Source organism: Cryptomeria japonica, chromosome 3, assembly GCF_030272615.1.
Source record: "Cryptomeria japonica chromosome 3, Sugi_1.0, whole genome shotgun sequence".
In the NCBI taxonomy this organism is placed as follows: Eukaryota; Viridiplantae; Streptophyta; class Pinopsida; order Cupressales; family Cupressaceae; genus Cryptomeria; species Cryptomeria japonica.
Window position 1 is genome coordinate 390,423,490 of NC_081407.1, and position 12,844 is coordinate 390,436,333.

The window sequence follows — 12,844 nt, forward strand, 5'->3', positions numbered from 1 at the left end:
CCTCCTCGAAGAGTTATGAAGGTGAATACTAATGGTTCTTCTAGGGGAAATCTAGGACATGTGGGGGTTTGGTGACACTAGGGGAATAATGATGGGATTTTATGTTCTTTTTTCCCATCTATTAAGGGTAGTATACTAGTAACCTCATGGAGGCCCTTTCTATTTTGTATGCAGTAGAAAGAGGTTGTTCCCTTGGATGGAAAATGATTAGTTGTGAATCTGATTCATAGATTATGGTGGATATGTTGAATGAGCATCGCTTGGATGGGGTTAATTTGCAACTAGCCCCAGTGGTGAGTCAAGTTTTGAGATTGAGTTGCTCTTTGGAATTAGTTTCCTTTCTTCATATTCCTAGAGAGTTGAATAGGGTTGTTGATTGTTTAGCTAAATGGGCTTCTAAGTTTTTGGAGGGGTGGAATGTTGGTGATCAGGGAGCTTTGTCTCCAAAGTGCTCTCAAATTCTATAGAAGTTGGTTGTCGAGGATAGGAATGTGTAGTTGGGTTTCTTCCTTTGAGCTTTTCTTGGGGTTTATCTCTACCAGGTTTTGGTTGAACCTTTTTGGGCCGATGATCTTGTACTTTGTTTTATTTCTTGGCGATCAGTAAATTTTTGACCCCTCCACCCCCCCAAAAAACATAAAAATAAAAATAAATCATTGCAAGAATCACAAATAAAGAAAGTATCAATATTCTTCAAATCTTCTTATGAATCCATCAATGCCATTTCTTAAGAATAATCATAAATATAAATATAAATATAAACGTAAAATGACTTTTATGGTCTCCATGTAATGCAAGAAAACTTAAGAATTTAGGCACAAAAAATAAGGTGCTCAACTCTACCACACTTTTACAATCTCTATGGGCTTCATTATTGTTGGAGCTTGTAGGCTAAGTAAGAGAAAAAAAATCACTTGAGGATATGACCGGTGCTAACATTAAATACATAGAAGCAACAACAAAATAAACATAGCTTCATTGACATAGCCTTGACAACTATGACATTTTCAATACCATGAATACCCCTTATTCTAGCTTAATCACATGTCTTGCTAAATTCTAAACAAGATCCTTATTCACAATGTCCATTCCTATTGGGTGGGTTGAAACTATATTAGAACTATGTCTAATATTTCAATTATGTCCTCCATAACCATCTTACAAGAGATTTAAACCTCTAGCCATAATCATGGACTCATCTAAGGGAGTACAAATATCTTCTTCTAAATATTTATCAAGATATCCATAATCTTTTAGAATTTTTTTCTTGTGCAAATTAGAACTGTAATAGGATGTCTAATGTGAGATGGATCCACATCTGTTTCTACCGACAGTGAAAATTAAGTTATGAAAGCATTAGAAGGAGATAATATGATCCTTAGGTTAAAATGAATAGTAATGAAGAATATTTATGAAAATTATTTTAAAAGAGCTCGAAATAATTATATGTTAAATAATGATAATTGTTTTTTTGAAAGGTGTGATGATTTGAAAACAAACCCTAAAGGCTTATATGAAGTAGTTATGTGAGACTTGAAATGGGCATGTAGATCACTTAAGGAAGAAGATGGTGGTTTAATGGGCAAATAGAGTGTATCCAACTCAGGTACATAGTACACTCATGATTGTTGTGGCCAAAGCTTTTATGTGAGTAGGTATATATTATGTTTTTTTACACAAGTTTTCTTGTATACTCTAGCTATGAAGGCCAATACCATTGAGATATTCTTAAAGTGAAAATGATCTTTCTAAATGTTGTGATTCTAATAAATATAAAAAACCATTGTTTTTAATACATACATACATACATAGATGCATGCATACATGCACATGCACATGCACATGTACATGCACATCTACATACACATCAATCAAATACTTAATCAAATAACTTAAAACCATCATTATAGAGTGCTTTATCAATAAGTATATATTTATCGTTTATTTCCTTATACTTTTACATACTTATACTAACTAATAAAAAATATTAAATTTGAATGGTTAGTTTGAAAATTGAAGCCGTTTTTAAGCATAACGGTTACTTTTAACACAATATAATAATCGTTTTTAGATTTAAAATTTGAACGCGGAAATATCGCCAGTAAATTTGTATCAAAATTGTCCGGTGAGTAGGGGGACCTATATAGCTATGATAGCTACTTCATATTCAAGTATTTGCTGGCTGGGCGTGCAGATGCATCGATGAAAGATTTGGCTTTTTCAATAAACGTGTCGATCAAGGTGAGGAATGCTTTCCTCTCTATGATTTATATGAACCACAGGAATCTATTACACTAGGCCTACAAGCTTTTGGATTTTTGGGCATAAATAATGAATTTTTAATACGGCGGGTCCGTCGTTTAGCAGTTTGAAATTTATCCTCCTGCAAAAGGGAAAATACAAGCCTTTTATCGTTAGTGGTGGTGGATTTGCAGAAGTAGAATTTACAGAGAGCTTGTTGGATTGGTTATGAATATAAGTGATTTCAAATAGAGGCAAACTTAGCTTGTATTTTACCTGTTGTTTAGCATGCCGAGATTGAAGAAATCGACTGCAAGTTGGCAGAAAGCGTCATATAAATCGCTGTATGTGAATCCTTTGACGGAGTTAAAACAGGAGAGAAGCCGAAGCATTTCATCTGGGAATCTTAATCTGCATCTCTGTGGTGGGACGGCTGTGTTATGTGATAAAGAAAATGACGGCTTGTTTAATGAAAACCTTGCCAAGATTCGGCCTATGGAGGGTAAATCACCCCTGAGAAAGGGGAAGAGGCAGGGGAGAAGTGGGTTTCACAGTCGAGATAAAACCGCTTTGCGCTCTCATTCTCATTCTTCTCCAGTAGATACTGCTGCCACTTCGCTTCAAGTCTGCATACAAATGAATGAGCCTGATTCAGTTATTGGGCGTTTCCAGGGTCCCCTGACGCCCAATAACACCAAGTGTTTGCATGTTTGGGATGATGCTGAAGCTGCTCCTGCTCCTTCCTGGTCTACCCTTCCAAACAGGTAAATCTATTTTTTTGTTTTCTGCAACACTGGTTTTCACACTAGTGTTAATGGGGGTCGTGGGTAATGTCATTTTCTTTGGTTCTCACAAGTCTGGTTTAAGGGTATTTTGATGCAAGTATTGCATTTTGGTTTTATTTTGTGTCCTTGAGATACTGGTTTGTGGCAATCCTTGGTTAATTGGGTCTCCAAGTAAATGTACTTCCTGCTTCTCCATGGCAAGATGCTAATAGTATTCTAAACAGAGTATGTTGGTAATGATGTCTTCTTTCATTCACACAAGGCTGGCTTGAAGTTCAGGGTGATGTTAGTCCAAGCATTGCACATTGGGCTGATACTGTTCATTGGGTCTCATTGAATTGTAGTCATGAGTTATGGGATTATAGCATCTTTGAAATGTGTTGTGGGGTTTTGGTTCTGTAGCTTGATATGGGCCTCTATCTTATGAGAATATTGAAATTGTGTTCTGTGTTTGTTTTGCAGGTCTTTGTTATGTCGGCCACTTCCTCCTGATATTGGCCGTTGTACATGCTTTATTGTGAGAGAACGCTCAGAAGAACTTGACCATGCTTCCGTCTATTCTCTATATACAAATGTATGTTTCATGTCTAAGAGGAATATCCTTCGCAGACTAACACCAGACTGTATTTTACATTGTGAAAAGGGTTGGAATGTTGTGAATTCAGTAACTTTTCAGCTACTTTGCAGACTAATGGCAGACTGTATTAAATGTGACTTTCCAAAATTTTCTTAGTTGGATTTTTTCATCTCCTTTTAAATGTGAGAAAAAGGCTTCAGTAACTTTTCAGCTACTTTGCAGACTAATACCAGACTAGTTCTTATTTGGATTTCCAAAATTTTCAAAAATAAAGGTTATTTATGTTTCACCCTTCTTTCAGATAGCTGTATTAAATGTCCATCGTGGTTTGAATAAGCCCTTCAATTAGTAGAAGCTTTATGGCCTTAAAAGAAAGCAACGCAATGAAGTTGCAACAGCTTGTATATACCATGATATATTCAAAGAGAATAACCACCACTGGCAAAGGAAGGTTTGCAAGGGGCAAGTAAAACATACACATATGCTTTATGTTCTCAGTATACAGACAAAAAGGCTTCAGATTTGACATTCAGGATATTCTGTACTTTCTAAGGCCGCATTTCTTTCTGCTTAGTTTTTTTAAAAGGAACTTACTCCCTGTTTCTAACATTCTAGTGTTTCCTTTAGAGGTCTAACCTTCAGGAGACAAAGAATACAAAAATCTGTAGTAAATTGCTGTCAAAAATCAAAATAACTGCTGGCATCCATTCTATTTCTATCAACCTTATCAACTGAGACTTCACTCAGGTTTCAGTTCAAAATAATGCCCTTGCAATATAATAATAAACATTATAACATTAATCCAACTTCACTTACAAGATGCAAAATACAATTACCCCAGTAATCAAACAACCATCTTGTGACTTAAAGAGAATCTAGTTGAGAGCTTTGCTTACACAGGAGAAGCAAGAAGGTTGAATCTAGAACCTCTACAATTGTTATACACACCATTGCATCCTAGCTACCTAAACCAGAAAACGAGAATGAATTGGGGGCTGTTCCATAACACCCAAAACAAATATGAATCCACTACAATGCATGCAAAATGAAGAATTTAAGTAAACGATTTTCAATTTTCATACAAAAAGCTATAGGCCTTGTTGAGTATTGGTGGTTGACCCTCAATTCAGTATATGAATATCCATCTTATAGATACCAAAGGAATTGAAGTTAATCATACAACCAGGCATTTCACCTGTCAATCTCTGCACAACACAACTATGTTGCATTCAGAATTTTAAGTATTTTCTGTTGAGTCTCTCTATTACATTTTCTGTTTTGAACTTATTGTTTGGTTCTCAGAATTAAGAAATATTCAACCTTGAGTTTTACCATACATACTCATTTCTATCACGAAGATAGAATATTGCCAAAAAGAAGGGAAAAGGAACTACCAAATGGTTTTTGATGAGAACATATGTTGAAATATATACGTGTCTTTTTACTATTAAAGCATTGATTTTTTAAGAATATTAAAAAACTTTTTGCAGGAAGGGCATGGAAGGCAGGATAGGAAACTTGCTGTTGCTCGTCACAGGAGAAGAGGTGGACGATCAGAGTTCTTTATTGCCCAGAGTTTCTTTGGTATCTTATCCAAGTCAGATGAAGGTTATCTAGGAATGGTGACAGCTAATCTTGTGGGGTCACGCTATCATATTTGGGATCAGGTGGATTTCTGTGCTGTTGTGTTGGCTATGATCTGTGTTTTTTTTTTAACAAAATTTGATATTTCAATGAAGTTTACAAGCTCAATGCATCGTACTTATTCTCTTTGTTCCACTCTTGCATAATGGTTTGGATTTACCTCTGTAGCTTCTGTATTGATCAAGTTTAGATTAGGGTCTTCTTTCCCCAACATTTGGCTATTGGTGGCTTCTTGAATTAACATAATTTCTTTCTTTCATTTTCTATGGTATATGCAGGGGAATACTGTGGACTGTCATGAAAAAGGCTCTAGGCAACTTCTTGGGGCGGTAACGTAAGAATTCAAATTTGGATAATACCTTTTGTTATCAAAATTTCCTTGTAGATTTTTCAATTCTTGATCTTCTTTTGATTCATTTAGTATGGTCTACAACCTATAATTCTAATTGGCTTGTTTTTTCATTCTTTATTTCAGATTTGTGCCTACTGTAACTACATTGACTGGAAGTTTCAGAAGTATGCGGGCCTGCATTCCAAAACTACAGTCCATGCAAACAAAGAATAATGCAACTCAGGTAATTTTGAAAAGCACTTAATTGACCCAAAATTATGAAACTTTGTCAATGTGGTTTGAGATTCCATGTAATGGCAATTATGTTTATTACTTATAGGTATGTTTTGTGCTTGATACAGCATGTCAGTGGACTCCCTATTGACTGGGAAGATAACATGTCCAAAGTACACCAACTGTGCTCAAAAGTTCCATACTTTAACAAAGTGAGTGACTAGGTAGCCCTAGAAAATAAGGGTACAGCATTTTTATTAATATGCTAACTTGCGGATTAGATCATGTAGAATTTTTGTGAATTTTTGTTGTCAACATTTTAGATCAAAGAGATTTTTTTTGTTAAATTCATCATAGAATTTGATCTGGAATTTCAGCAACCAAAATCTGCATGATCTAATATAAAAATTAGCATTTTAATTATTATTATTATTATTTTTTGAACTGTAGGAAACTTCATAAATTTGAACATTTTTATTGTCCTAGTTGGACTAAAATTTATATGACAACACCCATTAACAGAATAACGTCAATGACCCTAATGTTAAACATCTTTTCTTTTGTTTTTCTTCCCTACCCAACTTGGAGGCAGGGTTTTACTGTGTTCTTGTCTTTACCTTCAGTTACAATTTAAGATACTTACATCTCAAGAAGTGCACTGATATGGGAAATGGGTTTGTTACCTCCAGGACAAGAAACGTTATGAGCTAGACTTTAGGGAGAGGGGAAGATTGGGTCTTCGCATTAGAACCTCCGTTAATAATTTTCAACTTACAATGGAGGTAATTACCACAAAATCGATTTTCCTGCATGTGGGTATTGTATTCATGTTATGGAGTATGCAATTAGAGAGGGGTTTTCAAAGATCTAACTAATGAAACGAGTAATTTGTTGTGCCTAATGCAGGAAAACGGCAAGCAATCAATTTTGCTTCTTGGAAAAGTTGGGAAATCAAAATACTTAATGGATTTCAGGTAATTCAATTGCAAATTTAGTATCAGTACGTATGATTCATTAGCATGCACAGACTGGAATGAAAATTAATCATCTGCCCGTTTGTCTTTCAGATTCCCATTGACTGCCTACCAAGCATTTTGCATATGCTTGGCATCCATTGATTCAAAGCTCTGCTGTTCCGTGTAATCTCCACATCCACAGGCAGGGCAACTGAAAACAAAATGATAACTACTCGTTAACAATCTGAATTGACAATTTTCACTGTCGGATTAATGTCATTAATCCTGGAAAATGCCTTGTTATGAAGCTTATGCAGATACCAGCTTCGCCTTTTTGTCCTTTCTTTTCCTTTAGCCGAGTGCCGTTTCCTTTCTGATAGAAAAAATGTATTTATTATTGAACATGGATATTTTTTCAGACTCATGGCTGCTCTGTATTTCCATAGTATTAGGGGCAGGCTGATAACTTCTCCTATGAAAGGCCTAGCCGTTCACAGTTTGGGATGAAACTGGTTTGATGTTTGCTGGAGCTGTAGACAAATTTTAATGCTAAATGGCCATGTAATCCATAGGACTATTTCCCTGCAATGAAAACTTGATATATATACAGACATATATTTATATATTTTGAATTCTATATTTGATTATTTATTATTTTGGGATGTTCAATAGAGTGTTTGGCCAATCTTATGTGCTCTCATGGTTTGATGGCAAAGTTCATGTTGTAGGCACTTAGATGATGTCTGTTCAAATTTTCTATAATACTAAAAAAAACAAAAACTTATGTACTAGCATATGATAGCACTTGAAGTATTTTTGCGACTTTTTAAAATTTTAATGATTTTGTAAGAAGTTACTTCAAAGGTATCATAATTTATTAACATTCATGATCATTTCAAGAGTGATATGTGTTGCTTTTGGATTTGATTGCGTGAAAAATAAATATCAAGAGGAAATCATAATAACTATAAATCATAAAGAAGAAAAATAATAATTTTGATGATTTTGTAAGAAAGAAGCAACTTTGAAGGTTTTTAATTTATTGACATTGATGACAATTTCACTAGTGACACAATAAGTATAAATCATAAGGGGGAAAAAATAATAATTTTGATGATTTTGTAAGAAAGAAGCAACTTTGAAGGTTTTTAATTTATTGACATTGATGATCATTTCAAGAGTGTCACCAATAAGTATAAATCATAAGGAGGAAAAATAATATTTTTTATTATTTTGTAAGAAAGAAGCAACTTTGAAGGTATTTTTAATTTATTAACATTGATGATCATTTCAAGAGTGTTACAGTAAGTATGAATCATAAGACAAACATAATAATTTTCTTTTTTTAAGGTATAAACTATTTTTTTAGGAAACATGGTGTAACAAGTCATGTCAAAAATATATTACTCTTAGAAATCGAAAGAAATCATAGGCTTATCTATTTTTTGTCCCATATGCATTGCAAGATGCATTATTACTCATTGAATGCATTTGAATGTTTAATACTTATTTATTATCAAAATTTATTTTTATGCAATTTCAAAGATATATTCAATAAAAATATTGAATAAATTTATATTTATTATATCAACATGAAAATCATGAATGTCTTATAATAATAGGATATTATATTTAAAAAATATTTAATATCTAGTTGTTATAGAGAGAATTGCAAGCTTTGCAACTTTCTCGCTCTGCCAAGCTTTTTGAATTTCAAATCCTCTGCGTTCATGGAGCCCGTGATAGGCGGGGACAAGAAACGTTATGAACTCTTTGTCTTCTCCACCCACAAATGAGGTGATTGTGAACGGTTATGAGATCGTAGTTTTGTCCGACAGGCCTAGGGGTTCCTCCATCAAGGCCACTTCCAATTCGAAGGTGTGTACAATGGTTGACGAGATTGTTTCTAAGTCAGGGGAATTAGAGGAGCAGCCTAAAGGTGGTGAGTGTGATAAAGGCTAGAAGTCTGTGTTGCTAGGCAGTTCTCAAGGAGGGGTGGACCCCAGCTTTGTTCTTGAAAGAGTTCAAACTGAGGAAGGCACGACTCTTGTATTATAGGACAAGGTAATGAACCACATTATTCTCAACATGAACAACACTTTGGTGGGAAATTTTCTCTTTGGCCCATTGTGGACATGGTTCAGAAATGGGGTAGTTGCTAAATTGAAACTCAAGGACAATGTTTCTATTAGCGCTATGTCGGGTGCCTTTTTCCTTTTCAAATTTATGGTAGATGAGGATGTAATCATGTCTCTCTCTGGGTTTTGGACTTATGGTAAGCATAACCTGTCCCTCTACAAATGGAAACTTGGTTTTGACCCCACTACTGACCTACACAAAATGGCCCCAGTTTGGAATATTGGGATGAATCTATCTTTCAATGGATTGGCAACATGTTTGGGCACTTCATTGTTGTGGATGAGGTCACAAGGACGAAGTATAGATTGGTGTATGCCCGCTTCTACGTTCAAGCAGTGGTTAGTAAGAACCTTCCTAACTTTATTACTCTTAAATCTAAGTTGGGATGCTAGACTCAGGCTATAGTCTATGAAAATGCTACTCTTTTTTGTCAAAAATGCTTTAAAGCTGGACACTTAATTCTGACTGCAAGGCTCCTAACCCCAAGCCCCTCAAGCTTAAGGAACCCATGATCAATGTGGACCCCTCACCTCAATGTGCCCCTACTACTGTGGAGGATTGTGAGGATTACCCCTTCAGAGATTGTCTCAACAATCTTCTTGACTCTTCTCATAAACCAACTAAGGATAATATTGTTATTTATGAGGCTTTTGCTCTTGTTTTGGTGGTTATTGAACCCCCTCTAGAGAATCCCCTTCCTAACTCGCTGGAGCAGGTGTTATGCCCTTCGGGAGCGCAAAGTGTTCCCCTCGAGGGAAAGATGACTTCCTTGGAAGAGGGAAAGATTGCCACACACCCCTTCTCCCCATGCACTTCGGCTAATATGGGCTTAACCCCCAATTCCAAGACTTCATGTGTGGAGAACATAGTGTCTGGGGTGTCTAAGATGGAGGTTCCCTCCATCTTAATGAAAACCTTATCTTCACCAAGGGCTTCATCAAACAACTACCTTCCTAATGATGAAGGTTGGATCACACATAGGCGGAAGACAAGACACATGAAGATTGTTGTGGGGAACGACTTAAAGCAGGGTCGCCCACCATAGAGACTCATGCCAAAAGGAAGTAGCAAGGGAAGTCACTAATGGCAGATAGAGGACCTTGAAGACATCAATCAAAGGAAAGAAATGAAAATCCTTTCATGGAATATGCAGGACCTCAACAACCCAAAGAAGTAGTATGCCCTTAAGAATTGTATTGTGGATAATAAGATTGAAGTTATTTTGCTTCAAGAGGTCAAAATGCTTGACACCTCGTTTGCTACCATTGCGAACAAAATCTAACCAAGCTCTAAGTTCTTTATAAGCAATGCTACTGGAGCCTCAGGTGGTGTGGTAACTATGTGGGATCCCACATGGATTTCGAGTATCTTTATTTCCTCCTCTCCCAATTTTCTCTCTGTTAAGCTATCTTCACAGGTTGTCTCTCGGTTTCTTGTCAATGTTTATGGCCCCAATACTAGAATGGGTCGCCTATCCCTCTGGGAAGACATTTCTTCTCTCTTCCAAACTGACCCTGATGCCCACTAGATGCTTGTTGGGGACTTTAACCCCCCCCTTTTCCCTCAGAGGATGTTGGTGGACTCTAGGACTACTCAAACAACATGAAAAACCTGGCTGATTTCATCAATAAGAATGAACTTCTTGATGTGGAGCTAAATGAACAAAGATTTACCTGGTCTAATCATAGGAAGGGGGAACATCTCATTCAAGTCAGATTGGATAGATTCCTCATTTCAGGTAACAGGGATTTAGGGTTTCATGCATCCTTAGCTGTCTTACCTCGCACAGTGTCAGATCATAACCCTATTCTTATGTTGTGCCCCCCTCAACGTGTTAAGGGAAGCTACCCTTTTCAGTATGAAATCATGTGGACCTCCCATCCAGAGCTCAAAGATTGTATAAGAAATTGGTGGAGCTAACCTATTCATGGGACACCTATGTATAGGGTCTCTAAAAAAATGGAGTTGATTCACAGGAATGTCAAGGGTTGGAATAAGACCACCTTTGGAAACATATTCCGACAAAAAAAGGCATTAAAAGACAAGTTAACCACTATTCAAGAAAGAATTGACTTGGGGGTCTTAGGGAATCCACACGAAAAGAAGAGGAAACACCGAGGAGAAAATGGAAGGAAAATATGGCTAGGGAGGAAATCTTCTGGAAGCAGAATTCCAGAGTTCAATGGCTATGCAAGGGTAACATGAACTTTGCTTTCTTCCACCATTCGACAAGTATTAATAGAAGAAGGAATCTCATTTCCTATCTAAGAAGTGACCAAAATTAGGAGATCAAAGATGACGAAGCTCTTGGGAAACTGGCCTCAGACTATGTCTCTAAACTGTTTGAAGAAGACAACAGGTCAAGGGACCCCTATTTGGAAGACTCCCTACTCCAATGCCTCCCAACCCCTCTCACAGAGGAAGACAATGATATTTTAATGGCACCGGTCAATGAGATGGAAGTTAGGAATGTGGTTTTCTTGATGGGTGCCTTTAAGGCCCCTAGGCTAGATGGCTGCAGAACACAAGATGCCACTGAGAAGGGGGCGAATCAGTGGTTTCCAATCTTAACACTTTAATCCTAAATGTGAATACCAGTTAACATATCAAAGACCAAGAAGACATACCGATGAGATAAGGGAAGAGAACATTATGCAAGAACATAGAAGGATACATCACACAACACCGAATATACGAGGAAAACCCAATATAGGAAAAACCTCGGTGAGAAATGTTGCTGGAGTATATTGCTCCAATCCAGCCTCACAAATAACACTGAATACAAAGTTTAGGGCACCAACCCCTACTGATTTAGGGCACCAGTCCAAGGAGCACCAACCCCTAATTGTTTATGGGCACCAACCCATTCACCGCGCACCAACTCTGTGATAACAATGAATGCTAACAATACAATAGTATTAACCCAGTTACAAATTAGTTTTGTAACCTCTGCAATTATCTCTTCACCGGTTCACCTCTGCTCTGTTCTCTGCTCACCTTCTCCGACTCTTCCTCTACTCTGTCTCTGCTTCTTCCTTGTTGTATCGATTCACTTTGCCTGTTATGTTCACTCTATCGATTCTTTGCCTTTCCTTACTTCTATTCTCTATCGGTTCTCTGATCACTCTGACCCACTGCTACTTGTCACCACTGATACTTTTCTCACCCTCTCTGGATCTTCTGCTACTCAGCCTCTGTCGTGTCTGACCTCTTCTCACTCTCTCTCTGCTCTCCTTTGCTCATTGTTGTTGCCTTACCGGTTCAGACTCGATCGGTTAGTTGAATTGTCAAACCATGCACCTGGTTACAAATTACTCTACTTACCGGTTAAACCCTTCTTACCGGTTCTCTCCTCAAGCACTCAGTCACTTCAATGACCTTTGATGAACTCTCCAACTGATTAACTCTCTGATGCACACCCACCCTCTCTCTAGTTTGGCACCACATCATCAATCATCTTTAATCTTTGGTCTGCACATTTATACTTGTGCTTTCCCACCAAAAACATAACTTCAATCTTGGTGCGCTAGGGTTTTCTCCACCAACTCCATCTGTATCAGATCGGATCTGATCTCATCTCCGAGATTCACAATCTGTAACAAACCAAACGACACCACCATATCTCTTTTCTTCAAATACACATTTTCTATACTTAACAAACTACGACCCGTTTGTCGGCCTATTTTTTGGTCAATCACCATGCTATGCACCTGGATACCCTGCATGCTATGCACCTGGACATCCCGCATTTCTTCATGGTGTCAAGGAATCAAATCTCTATCCTTTGAACTGTCTTGAGCCGCAACCCTCTACACTTCAACTATAATTTTTGCAGTCGATATTTATTGCAGAATTAGTCAGCAACTACCTCACCAACCACTGCATGTTTTACACCTAGAGTCCATGTGTCTTCTTTGTCGACATCCACCTCAGATCA

General features: G+C 37.0%; 1 protein-coding gene across 1 annotated transcript; it reads left to right on the top strand.

Moving 5' to 3' along the window:
• Positions 1 to 2,093: 2,093 nt before the first annotated feature.
• On the top strand, positions 2,094 to 7,422 carry LOC131047907 (tubby-like protein 8). Its single transcript, XM_057981720.2, has 10 exons — positions 2,094 to 2,241; positions 2,529 to 3,005; positions 3,489 to 3,600; positions 5,094 to 5,270; positions 5,526 to 5,581; positions 5,723 to 5,822; positions 5,941 to 6,024; positions 6,502 to 6,594; positions 6,719 to 6,786; positions 6,880 to 7,422. The coding sequence occupies exons 2-10, from the start codon at positions 2,530 to 2,532 to the stop codon at positions 6,953 to 6,955; spliced, it is 1,242 nt and encodes a 413-aa protein (XP_057837703.1). The 5' UTR covers positions 2,094 to 2,241; position 2,529; the 3' UTR covers positions 6,956 to 7,422.
• Positions 7,423 to 12,844: the final 5,422 nt, after the last annotated feature.